The sequence below is a fragment of the Peromyscus eremicus genome, chromosome 9 (assembly GCF_949786415.1).
Source record: "Peromyscus eremicus chromosome 9, PerEre_H2_v1, whole genome shotgun sequence".
Classification (NCBI taxonomy): Eukaryota; Metazoa; Chordata; class Mammalia; order Rodentia; family Cricetidae; genus Peromyscus; species Peromyscus eremicus.
The window spans coordinates 36,081,379-36,095,777 of record NC_081425.1 but is presented as its reverse complement, the minus strand read 5'-3'; the positions used below and the strand labels follow the sequence as shown (position 1 = coordinate 36,095,777).

General features: G+C 36.6%; 1 protein-coding gene across 1 annotated transcript in view; it reads right to left on the bottom strand.

Annotated features, from left to right (window-relative positions):
• Diaph3 (diaphanous related formin 3) overlaps positions 1-14,399 on the bottom strand; it is a 242,421-nt gene that overhangs the window by 89,318 nt on the left and 138,704 nt on the right. Inside the window, 3 exon segments of the mRNA XM_059274292.1 lie at positions 6,652-6,766; positions 7,487-7,801; positions 10,073-10,177. Coding sequence (XP_059130275.1) covers positions 6,652-6,766; positions 7,487-7,801; positions 10,073-10,177 — 535 coding nt within the window.

Sequence of the window (14,399 nt, the reverse complement as noted above, 5' to 3'; positions counted from 1 at the left end):
CTTTCCAGAATAATATTGTAAAACATGGACAATGCACTGGTCTTCAAAAAAAATCAACTACACCTGAGTGCAGCTAAGCTCTGGAGGGAGGTAGTGTCAATGAGTGTCTTTCAGGGCCGTAAGTATTAATGTACTGTAGACTGTAACTCAGCACCTCAGGCCATTCAGGAGGGTCAGAGCCAGTTGTGAATTCTCACTACTGACAAATGACCACTGAACCAAGCCAAAACACCACAGTGTATCTCGTCTTAAGCTTCTGTAAATGGTGCCACAGAGATAACTTTTCAGGTATGTTAAAAGAATATACATTTCAATACTGAGATCACATGTAATTTTGAGCTGGCAGAGTTAGCCCAAGCAATAACCATTACATATTTGTATAGAGGAATACATTTTTCAATAGGTATTGCAATTTAAAGAAAAGAAAGAAAAAAAAGTGTTCTACTGCAGCTTATAAAAAGGTAATATGCAGGCAGGCAGTCACAGAAATGTATGGTTCAGATTTTCCTGTAGAAAGACATGTTAGTCAGAGAGAAAAAATACATAGGAAGGTCCAGGCTAATGGACCATTAGAACCCTGCTTGGGTTCTGAGTGAAGGCCAATCCCTTCTCAGGAATGCCCCAGCAGGTGACTAACCATGGTCTGAGTAATAAAGGCTGGCCTATGCAGATCTGTAACAAGCATTCTTTGGGTGGTGGGAGTTAAAGAGAATTGATAGGCTTTGAACTCATACCTACCATCCTCTCTGTCTAGTACTGGTTTACCTCCAGCCAACCCATGTCCCCTTTAAAAAGGGAAATTAGAAACCAAAACATTCAACAACAAAAACATCCCTATTGTGCTCCATCATTTCAACTGTCTCTTCCCAGGAGAAACCAAATAAAAACATAGATCTATTTACCAGGGTATTAAATAATGAGTTTCATTAAAAAATCAGCTAGTGCAGCAGGCTTTTTCTTTTGGGCCATCAATCAGCTCCCAAATCATGACACAGATAATTCTTACAAGTTTTGAATGCTTGTCCTCATTTATAGCTAGCTCTTTTAATCTGTTTCTCTATCTACACTTTGCCTTGGGGCTTTTTAACTTTCTTCCTTTCGTATCTTACTTTCATTGCTTCTGCTTCTCATGTCTGGCTGGCCATGGGCGTGTCTCTCTCTCCTTTTCTCCCATTTATTCTCTCTGCCTGCCAGCCCCACCTATCCCTCTCCTGCCCAGCTAGCGGTCATTCAGCTTCTAATTAGACCAATCAGGTACCTTATGCAGGCAAGGGGAAACAACAACACATCTTTTCATAATTAAACAAATACAGAAAAAAAAAACAAATTTAACACACTTTTACACAGTTAAAGTAATATTCTGTAGCATAAACAAATATAACACATCTTTACATAGTTAAAATAATATTCTACAACAAGGGATGAAGATTACCCCTAATTATGAAAGACTGAAGAGTCTAAATAATATTTTAAAGTATTTAAAATAATTCCAATACATAAGTATACATGAGCTTTACTGTGTAAATGTAATAGATGCTACTTCATGAAACAGATATTTATAATGAAAGAAAAATCCAAATTTTAAGATTTTAAATTTTCAGCAAATTTTAAAACACTAGTGTGATTTTTTTTTCCCCCACTGACTGCAAGATAAAAATTTCAGGACTAAGGTGTGTGTAACTCAGAAATCTCTTAATGATGAGCAATGCACCTAGACAAGACAGAACTTGGTGTCAAAAGTTACTACCCTTGTTTCCCAATTGAAATGCACAAAACACGACAGCCATGAAACAAAACATATAAGGCATAAAATCACATGCCCAAATAACATAGCCTTGAGAGAAAAAGGGATTGGACTTACATTAACACATGAACACATAATCACATCAAAACCTGAGTTCTACAATAACTCCGTTAAAATTATAAAGTTAGAATTACAGATTTATAATCTAAAATTATAAAGTACACACATTAACTGAATGAAGAAAGTCTATGTTCCTTTAGAATAGGATTTGCTCTACTATCTAATATCAGATGTCTAGGTAGCATACAACTAGCTAGAAGCTCCTGACATCTACTTGTGACTATTCACTGTCATGACTCTCGTCCCATGCTCCAATAGTGGAACACAGACATTTTGCTAACACCAGGCAATTCGTCCTGATCTAAGCCAGTCAACGGGAGTGCTGGGGTATGGGAATTAAAATAGTGTAGTTGGAAAAATGAGCCTGGATATGCAGTTTTAGGTCAATAATAATGTACACTAATTCTAAGGGATGATCCTGGTAAAAGTAGATGCAGACAAAGAAAAAGAGTAATTTACTAAAGGGGGATGAATACTTAATACAATTAGAGGGCAAAGAGGTAAATATTCCATTTAATTAATAAAATAAATGAGGAATTAGGCAGAGAATACAGAAAACAAAACAAAACAATCAAAAGAGGAAGGTGTGAGATAAGATGATGGCTACCAACACACCAAGAAAAATTGTTACCATAATTTAATACTAAGGGTGACAAGAATACTGTATAACTGAGAGCGTTGATAAACAAGTCCCTCACTACATATTTCATAATTTCCATATGGTTTCAGATTTTATGAGACTCAGTACACAGATGTGACTGAGTAATAGACCCTAGAGAAACGTTTAATTCTCAGTTTATTTTTCCATAATCTTTATAAATTAGTATTTGTCAAATGTCATTTTCTGTGTAAGTTAGGTTGCACCCATTTGGGAATTACCTCTTTATTAGCATGTATAACTAAGAACCATATTTTTCTGTTATAGACATTAACCTTATGGTAGGATTTTCTGGTAGTTTAGGACATTTGATGCACTTTTATGTATAAAAAAGAGTTATGTTTTCAATACAAAGTGACATCTTGAACACAACCAAGACACTGTGATAATCCACAGCTTATCACTGGCCACCCCAGCACTTTTGTCCACTGAACTATGATATCAGAAAGCTAAGCTTGATTTGTTCTTAAGTACAAAGTACATGAACTATTTCCAAATGCTATCACCATTCAGTTGAAAAATTATTTATAAACCAGTTTATTAGCCATATCTGGAAAATATGACACACCTGTTACAAAATGTGATTACTTCAAAAAGCTAACAAATGTGAAACCAGGTTTTCATAATAAATCAGTCCAAATGAATTAGACTATTCATATACTTCCAGAAAGCCCTTTAATCCCTATTAAGTTAACAGTTTGTGAATAATGAAAGTAATTAATATTAATTTTCGTTGACAAATGCAACACCAATAACCTGTTAGGATACTTTAATCCATTTTCCAACAGCCTGCAAAAAATTAACAGATGCTTCCAATCTTGTGAAAGAGAGAGAGAAAGAGAGAGATTAGCACTGTTTTGATGATACCAAATGTTCAAAATATGAATATTGTGATTAAACTTGATATAAAGAGTGTTTTATATAACCTTGTTATGTATTAACAGAAGCCAAAGACAGTAAACTATGTCAGCTCTTCTGAAATCAGAATCAGCTTGCTTTGTTCTGCTCTTCACTCATATGCTTCACCGGAGAACCCGGCTGAGCTTACTGATTTCCCACGACGGTAAAAGCAAGAGGACGAAGGGGAATGTGCCCTCCTCACTCAGATCAGTTTTCCAAACGTCAAAGATAAAGCTGAAGCTGTACTGTTGACTTGAATGGTGGTTGTGGAATGGAGAGAGAAAGTTGAACAAGTAAAAAGGAGGAAGAAGAAATGGGAAAAGCTTGGACAGTTTCCATACGCATTTCCAAAGGAAAGGCTTAGAGCATTTACACCTTTAAAGGGATGACTATGACATTTTCTCATTAGAAGAGTGATATAAATGGGGGAAAATGATTAAAAAAAATTGAGATCTAACTGAAAAATATATAGGGTTAATACACACATACACCAAACATTCATTCACAGAGAAATACACACGCATACATAACCAACAAAGGTTAAGAGACAATGTCCATATCTTATATCCTTACCAAAAAGACCTTTCTATGACTATGGTTAGATGAGTCTGTGACTATGGTCTGTGTAAAGTAACAATTACTTCAAGAGCAGCAGAACAGCTGGTATACAGTAAAAATGAAACAAGATGGCATAAAGACTACACAAATGGGCAAGGTGGTGCTTACCTTCAACCCCAGAACTCTGGAGCCAAAACTGGGGAATTTCTGTGAGTTTGAGGACAGTCTGTTCTACACTGACTTTTAAGTCAGACAAGGCTACACGGAGAGATCCTTCCACCAAAAGAAAAATAGGGGTGGGAGGAGGTGAAAAGAAAGGGAATGGGCAAAGGGTGAAAGGGAGGAGAGAAGGAAGGAAAAGAACCCAGCTCCATGAGTGGATGCACTGGAGCTCAATGGGGATAGGGGTTCCTCCCCACGCTGTACGGTGTGAGAACTACAAATCCCAGCAGCCGGAACAAAAAAAGTGTCAGAAGACTAAACCTACGTCTGTTGGAAAGACTACAGGATAAATACTCACCCCCACCCCCTAAAAGAGAGGATTCCCCTCTTTAGTCTTATTATGTATTTCCCAAGCTTAGAAAACATGCAGGATTAACATCTCCTCAGTTAAATGCTTGGGACTGGACATCCATCTTTATAATCTGAGAAGTGTCCAAAATATTTACCGCAAAGATTCAATGCAATAAAACATACCATTTGTCTATAACGTCATTACAATCTTCACTAATTGAAGACTCTGCCTTTCCCTGACTTCGGAAAATGCATACTAATGATTAAAATGATCTTTAGCTGGTCCTTCTATCCAAACTCCCACCTCCCACAAAACAGGAGTCTCAGGAAATAAATAGGATTTTCGCGTAAACTAAAAAATGGTAAGGGGCCAGCTTTAATTCCGACTTCTCCAGAAATTACAAAATTTAACTAACTTTGGGCTCGTGGTACATAGGTAAATAACAGCACTTAGACATGATACCTCGGCAGATAGGACAAAAAATAGAGGCAACATGGAGCAACCTGTCCACACCACAAACCCATTCTCATGTGAGTTTTCCAACACCCTTTTCCTTTCAATTTGATCACTCCTAGTAAATGTCTATATTGTCAAAACCAATGTTTCTCTCTATTAGCAACAATGGCTGCCCTTCTTCATTAAAATGCTTAAGGACTAGAAATGTCAGAAACATACCAATGTCTCTTCGTGCACTGCTCTCAGGGAATCATTCCCTGAGATCAAAATAGTCATTTCTCAGATCATGTCTAGTTGCAATTACAAAATGTTCATATTGCTCAGATACACAAACCTGAGTTTCCCAATTCTTTCTATTCACCATAAAAATATCATTTACACTCACAAAGATCCAATACATAAACAAAAGCTAAGATGCATGTGAGCAGAAGACACAGTGTCGTCTTTAGTCAAGTGACAGATTGCACACCAAGAGGAGGACAGGAATACGAATACTCATACAGGTATGATCATTTCTCACCTTAATCTCTTCTACTACTATTTGAATCAGCAAATGTATCTTTTTTATCCCCTTGCAACCTTGAATCTCAAGGCTAAAGTTAGATGACTTAAGAATTTTTAAAGGTCCAATTATTTCATTTAGGGCTAACACTACAGCTAAATGAAAAACATGCTAACAAGTTTCCCTTTTGAGCCTCATTAATTAAGAAAGTAATCAGAGTAGAAGGGGAAAGAAGGGTAGGTGGGTGGCAGCCTCACTTAAATAGCGTGGAGGTACCACCATTTCTTCCTACTAGCAAGGCAAAGGGAAAACTAATCAATTCCAGAATAGGAAATCTGAAATTCTGAAGTGTTTTACATGTAAATACATATTCTAACTACACACATTTCCCTTGATTGCCTGAAGACTGAACTAATCTTATTCAAAGGAAATTTTGATTCACCATAATCAAAAGGTAAAATTAAGACCTGCTTACTTCACAAGTTTTCCTTGCATGAGCTTGTCAAAATTCTTTTCTATCTTTAAAGACTACAATACAGAATTTTCAATATTTTATTCAAGACAAATCCTGCTCAAAAACACCTACTAATTCTACAATTACTTGTTAGACAAAGTTTATAATTTACAATTATTTCTTAGAGAGAGTTTTTAATTTCAAATTATATTTTAGAAACCATTTCAATGGCTACAAATGAATTTTTAAGGATCACCCAATATTTATAAATTGGTGTGATGATCAATTTGAATCATATATATAAAATATATCTAGCACGGTTCTTAGTAAACAGCATATATTTAATAAGTCAATTCCTCTCTCGTACACACACACACACACACACACACACACACACACACACACACACACAAAGGCCAAAGTAGATTTCACCTATCATTGTCTTGGAAAACAGGGCATGGGGGGAAAGCCTAAATTAACTCAACAAAACAGTTTTGAAATAATTTTTCATAGAAAATCTAAGAAACAAAGCACATAGTCAGCATTTTCAATTTAAAATTGTTCATGTGATGACCTATGTGAAAAAAATGCTTTGAAATCTTTTATTAGATCATTTTATATACAATTAGTAATGGAAAGGTATCATAATAAAGGTTTCTTAGTGTATTTTACCGATTGGTAATTATGAATTACTAATGCTAAGAATTTCAAAATAAATTGATAACCAAACTACTATCAAACTTACCTTTTTGTTGGCAACAAAATGTGTTCTCAAGTTTACAAAGCAAATCCGTACTTTCATACTTATTTTCATTTACTTTTATCCAGAAACAATTTTCAGACATTTCATTTGGTCCAATCTGCAATCAGAGAAGAGCGACTCAAGCAGCTGGGCAGTTCACCTGCCTGGCCAATCACAGCACACAGCACAGCATCCCCAGCTCCAGATGTTGATGAAGTCAGCTTTGTAAGATCTGTCCCCAGAGTCGGCTCGGAGATAGACATATTCTACAGAATATTGAGGTCTTATGAGGAGAAGAAAACAGTTTCCTTGACCAAATGGTCGGGCATTTGAAGCTACGTGTACAGGAGTTTGTTTCTTCTCAGGGATGGATATTCCTCAGTTATTATTAATGTTCATTGGCACTCTGAATCCTGAAGGGAGTTAACATTACACAGAATCTCCCACATTTACAAGATCAGCATAATTGAGACTATCTGTCACCTATGTGTAAGCTTCTGATAACAGGCAGTACTCTTCTTAACAGCTCCCCACAGGGAGTACTAACTCCAAACACTAACCTTTAGCATTTCTGAGAAACCATTCATATCAGTAAATTCCATGAAATTATCAACTCTCACCAAATTTACAAAAGAGAAATTACTAGACAGTAGCAAAGGGAATGATTTCAATACTTCTGGTATAGAATAATAATGCATATATAAAATATATGCACATATATGCCATTTGCTATATTGTCATTAGGAGTAGAGTTCCCTCTGGAAACTCTGCATTAGTTAGTCTAAACTGAAGTGGTAATCTAAGGAGAAGTGTGTCCACTCCCACTAATTGGTCTTACCTTTAACCAATTCAATCTTCTCATGCTGATTTCAGGTTTAAATTCTTTCTTTGGTTTCAACCCAAATGGCAGGTTTAATGGAAGAGAGCTGTGCCCACTGAGACATCCCAGGGGAGGTGGTGGTGGCACTGGCCCACCAAATGGCATTGCCATTCCTGGAAGTGGGGGAGGCGGGGGAGGAGGTGGGGGAGGAGGTGGGGGAGGCGGCACTCCCCCACACAGGGCTGGTGGGGCAGGAGGAAGGGCTGAAGGGCTAGTGTCACCTTCCACTGAAGCTTGCAAAGGAATTTTTGTGCCAGGCGGCAAGGCCCCAAACTGGAGAAGAGAAAAATTTTAAAAAAGTAAGAACAAGTGCACAAATAGTAAAAGCACATTTATTTAAAAATAAGTTACTACATCAAATTCAAAATACCAGTAATTAGCAATGGCTTATGAAATTCTAAAAGTGTTTCTTCCAGTTTGAGCATACACACATAGCTTTCATTCTCAAGAAAAGGTATTTTGCCCATTTTGAAGCAGTTATGATAGAAGTGGTTCCATGGGGTAAGAAGATTAAAGAGTCAGCAGACTCTAGGTAACACTAGAAGCTAGTGAGGAATGAAGTCCACTCAGGGTGCACGGAAAGGATACAGAAGGAGGGAACCTCTGTACAGAGCCTAAAATTCCTGAGTAGGCACATATCACTATTTGGTTCCGGAATACCTTTAACCAATTTTCTCTTAATTCTATATATGTGCCAACCACATACTAATTTCAGGGTCCAAATATAAGTTGTCCCTCTTGATCAGACATTCGATTACCAAGCCTTCTCTACTTGCTTTTTCAATCTGAACAAACAAGTCCCTTCCTCAGGACAACTTGATCTGTCCACTCAGTTGTGTCCTGGTATATTTCACACTGCTCGGAAGCTCTTGGCAAAGCTGGGAAGTAATTATTGAAAGGATCATGGACAATTATCTCTTTGAGAGCATATAAGCTTTAGGAGGAAAGTGACGGTTCTGTTTATCCTTCAAAGACTGTGACAGGTACACACAGTGTCTTTAGAAATGCAAGAGATAAATAAATTTAAAAAAAAAAAAAAAAGGTTAAAAGGCAAGAAGGGGCACAATTATGAGGTAAGAGAGTACTCATTTCTTGGGGGGATGGGGGCTCTCTACAGAGTCAAATGTCACTAAGAAACAAAATTAAATCAGGATAGTAATCTTAAGTCATTAAAGCAAGGTACTCTTCCAATAGTCATGAACACAGATTGTCACTGTGCAAAGTTTAAAAAACAGGAGATTCCTACATTTTACTTCAGTTTTACATCATAAATATTCCCCATTTTATATCACAAACACAATGCATCCTATCCAAAGGTCATGGATATATTTTTATTATCCTGAATTGTCAAGAAGTAATCCTTCAAATGGGAAATTTTTAAAAGAAAATTCTGATATAAATATTAGCCCAAGACAGAAAAAAAAAATCACAAATATTACTTCAGTTATTACTTTTAAGTAAATGACGTATAAAATGCAAAAAAAACTATTTCATTTAAATAAGAGAATCTTTTTTAAAATACTTCTGTGGACACATGTTACTTCTTGCAGCAATATTAAAAAACTAATGAGAAGAGTGTCCCTTCATCTTTTTTCAGAGTCACTCTGTAGCACAGGCTGGCCACAAACTCAGCAGTTTTCCTGCCTCAGGCTCTGAAAACCTAAGGTCATAGGCATAAAGCACCACATGTGGCTAAGAATTTTCTTGTTTACAAAGGGTTTTAATTTTTTAAAAACAGATAGCTGTCTTACAGGGCATCTTCCAGAAGTTTTTCTAATGATATATTCAAAAGAAAACAAAATTGGCAGTAATATTGGAACCAATACACCTGAGCCTATTTTCATCTAGCCATAAATTAGGATGAGAGAAAAATGTAACACTACAATTATTGTTCATTATCGTGTATGTAAATCTATAGGAGGAAATTTACCTGTGAATGTGGCTCCTATAATCCATATAAAGCATGCAGATGATGTACTTTTTATCTCATGTCTTATGTGTACAGCATGTATGGGAGCTATCTGCTCATAATCCAGATTTGCTCTTTTTGTCATGTTTTAAATCTGTTTACTTTTGGAAATTGAAAATTTATCAGAAAATGTTCTCATTCAGCTAGGGGTTATCTTTCACAGCAAGGCAACCCATAGGCTGAAGGCTTGGAAAAATAAATAGCTTGAGCAATAATTTCCTGTAGTAGGATAAAGATCAGTGATGGATGACAAATCTAAGAGTAGAGGACTTCCTTAACCTTTACACTTAATTACTTAGGAAACATGTGACTTTAGAAGCAAACTCCAAATGAAGCAGAAGGAAGCCAGTTAATTAGTAAAAGCCTGGATAATCCTACAAACACAGGGAGGAAAAAGGTGACAAAGAGTACCTTTAAAATATATACACAGCAGCCTAGAGATGTATAGGAATAATACTGAGAAAATATAAAAGAAAAAAATAAAGTTTAAACATTTTTAAACTGTGAAAATATAATATGACCTTTGTTTCCCTGGTATAATTTCAAAATCCAATTCACTCAAGATGGTATTTTACCTGAGATTTAAAAGCTTGTAACTCTGCTTGAAGCTCATTAATCTTTGCCTCCTTTTTCTGCAATTGAGCCTGGGTTTCTTGGTGGTCAGTACACTCTTTTTCAAACTGAAACAGAATAAAAGAGAGGGAGAGATGGAAATGAAAAGCATTATTCTTCACATAAGAATATGGCGCTAATGATCTGTCAATAAAACACTTCTGAATCGGTTTCATAAAAGGAGTGGCAGATCCCTGACAAGTCACCCACAAGTCTTTCTCTAAGTCTCTCCAGGTCCCTCCAAAATCATTTATTCAGAAGAAAAGAGACAAAACCTGAAATGGAAGACCATGACCTTCTATGCCCAACAGAGCAAACAGGCCCATAGTTATCTCCGACCTTGGCATTTCTCTTAGAAGTCCCTAAATATCATAGCGATTTTGAATAAAGCAACAGAAAGCAAAGCATTGTACTGCCTTCGCTGTCACCCTCCACCTGCAGGATCTGACACTTGAAACATATCCAGAGTTCATCAATATGATTTAAAAGTGCCATTTGAATAGTTTCAGTGGTTCACAACTTCATGCCATAAACATGTCAACTGTTTGGTTTGCTTTTCTTTTACCATATTCCCACTATCTTACAGAGATTAATGATAAATTAGATTTTCAAAGTCCCTGGTGCAACACCTTCTGGGAGGAAGGCAAATAATAAAATCCAGTGTTCCAATGAGTTTTCTAATTTATATAGCCACTCATCACATTTCCCTATCTTGCATTCAAATAGTTTCACTTTGCCATTATCTAGATTTAAAACCTATCCCAAGGGAACTGAATTTAAATAGACTTTTGTCTCATAATCAAGAACAAGTATGCAGCATTTTAAAACAAAAAACAATCACAAAAAGATGCAACTTCTTTGTGCCTCCAGACTGTGAGTACAGTCTAAGCACATCTCTATGTCATTAACGTGCATGTGTGTGTGTGAATGTGTGTTATTTTCTCCATAACATGGAAAGGCGGCTAAGAGTCTGTATCAAGTGACAGATCCGAGATTTTTTTTTTAATGTCACATTTCCTGTTTCCATAATCTGAGTTACTCAGTGGAAATGATGCCACAATCCCATAATGAATGCTTGACAATTTTTAATAAACTGCTAGAGTAGTTTAGATTCCCAGCAAGAAGCAGACGTGAAACTTTGCCCCATGCCCTCACATCTGCATGGTATCCTGTCACCATTCTTTAAAGTACAAAAAGCATCTTTAGGTTTCAGAACCAAAATTATTTGAATTAGAAAAGTTACTTTAATTTCTACCTGCCAAGTGAGGAAAACAAAGTACATATTACATATTCACCCCCAGTCTCTTTGTAATGATAACTGGGGGGGGGGGGGGTCGATACTACATGGGCCTACCAGATGGCTCACTGAGTAATGGCACTTGATGCCAAGCCTGCTGACCAGAGTTTGGTAACTGGGACCTACATGGAAGCTGGGGAAATGACTTCCCCCAGCTGTTTTTTGACTTCCACGTATGTACCGTGGCACACATGTACACGAATGAATGAAGGAATACAATTTTTTAGATGTTTTAAAATTCGCAAATAATCAAAGTATATTGTGTGAAAAAATTAAATTTTAACATAACTAAAAAATAAAAGTATGCAAATGCCCTTCACATCTCACAAACCACACCAGCATGGCCACCTCTACTATGAAGATTCCACCAAACACATCCTCCTATTAAAAACATTAAACTAAAAGGACACTAATGCCAGGCCTAATGAAGTAACTTATTCACAAATTAAATCACGTTTCAGCTTATAGGTTCATCTACCTCCCTTTAAATTTGGTTTTAGCATATATAAATTATACAAAACATGGGGTTTCATTGAAACATTTTCATGATGCATATAATATACATTAATTATTACATATAGAGCTCCAACCTACTTGCTCTGGTCCCTGTCTTTACCTCTAGCAGTGCCATTCTTCTGTCATGTGGTCATTTCCCCCTAGGCTCCACCCAAGAGAGAAACACAGTACACACTCTTCTGTTCCTGCTTAGTTCTGCAAATGAGTGTGTGTGAGGTATTTCTTCATGGCTGTTTCAGCCTCTCTGTAGTCTGCCTTTCATCTAGCCCAGGTGCCCCTCTAAGCATCTGAGTTATTACCTTTAAATTAGCTTTTTCAGCATACTTTTTGATCACATACTCAACTTTTCTAGCCAACTGAACATCACACACTTCATTACCAAAATTTGGCAAAATTCCTTTACTACAAAACAACCATCAGCTACCAAATTCCAAATCAAATGACCATCATTCATCATTCTGTGGCTGAGCTACTCAAAATCCTACTCAGTGCCACAAGTCTTTAAATGTAAATACAAGCCACTAAACACTAATTTAACAATTCAGAATATCCTTATAGCATAGGAAACAATCCCAAGAACAGAAACAGTATAGTGTGAAATTAACCATCTTGTACACAGTATAGGAAATCATTAGCTAAGTGAAGAGACGATATACAGAATATGAGAGAATCTTCGCATATCCAACAAGAGATTAATATCTAGAATCTAACTGCAAGTCCACAAGTTGAAGACTAAAATCAAATTTCCCCATCGATAAATAGAGTAAAATCAGTGAACAGACATATCTCAAAAGTAGTAATACAAAAGGCCAATAAATACTGTAAAACATATTTAATATACTTAGCCAGCAATGAAATGCACATTCAAGCTGCCTTGAGATTTTGCCTCACTCCTTCGAGGATGATTATCCTCGACAAAACAAACAATAAATTCTAATGTGTATGGAAGGTAAGAGGAGTCTTTAAGCAATGCTGGTGGGAATATAAAGTAGTGTAGACACTTAAAATTGATACGGCAGCTCCTCAAAAACCTAAAAAAGCAGGCCAGAAAGATGGCTAAGCAGGGAAAGTATTTGCTTCCAAGCCTGCTAACCTGAGTTCAATCCCTGGAATCCACATAGTATAAGGATAGAACCAATTCCCAAAATGGTACATTGGTATCATACACACCCGATAAGGATAAGGACTGTTGTGGTAGAGGAAACAATGATTGATAAGAGCCAGAAGTGAAAGATAACTACAGGGAAAACGTGTTTTCCAGACACAAGGCCGTTGCACATATGAACAAACAGTAGTTGTGGACAGTATGTGCACGACCTTGACAAGCAAAAGCTAAACAACATCACAGCATAGACAGAGTAGGAGGGCGCCAAGTCCCATTCCTTAGCTACGGACCTATTGGCAATTGATAACTACTGAGAGTACGTTTTAAGAGTATGACACATGGTAGGTCAACCATGATCCAGAAGTTGGCCCCACATCCAAGAGAATTTGGGCAACATACTTTGGACTTCAAGCACTTAAAAACAAACAAAGATGACAGGAAGGTGAGTGGATAGGGATGTGGAAATAGATTTGGGGAGTGAGTGTGTATATGATCAAAATGCACTGCCTGAAATTTACAAACATTAATAAACTAAAGTCTCTCACGTTAAAAGTTTGAGGATGAAGTACTTCTTTGGCCCTGTCTACCATATTTTTTAAAATATTGTGCTGGTTTTGTTTTTGTCAACCTGACATAAACTAAAGTCACCACAGAAGAAAAAAACGGAGAACTGCCTCCATCAGATTGGACTGTGGGCTTCTCTAAGAGACATTTTCATGATTTATCTTCAATCTACCTATTTTCCACTGTAAAATAAATACTTATTAGTGTGCATATGATATGGTCCTCAAAGTGTTAGTTTGTGGAGAGAGAATGGAATGGAACATGGTCAGGACTTCTGGTCAGCAACATCTAATTGTGAAGGAAAAGCAAACTAAATATCCTAGATGCATAAAACCTGCCACCATTAAAAGCAGAAGACTACAAACAAGAAAATGAGTCAGAGTAACAAGGCCTCACCCCAAATTTTAAGACCTTGAGGAGGTAGCTAAAAAATGCCAGTAAAATTCCAAGAGCAAGTAATTAAACAGTATACGATTTGCTGAGAGCTATGAACGAAAAAATACTAAAAAATTAATATGACCAAGTTTGCACTTTGAAAATCCCAACCAGCAGCTGTGTGAATTATGGAATGAAAAAGAAATACTAGACACAGAAATTAGCTTTGAGCCTTCTGCAGTTGTCCAAGCAAATATAAGGTAAAGGAGAGGACGCCAGAAAGAAATAAGACCTGAAATCCAAAAGACCTTGTACCTGACAAAAAGAAATTAAGAAACACAGTTTCTCTATCAAAGGCTGCAAACCTATGATAATATAGCAAGAAAAGAACATAAAACATGTAGAAGAAATGCATTATTAGAAAAGTTGAGTT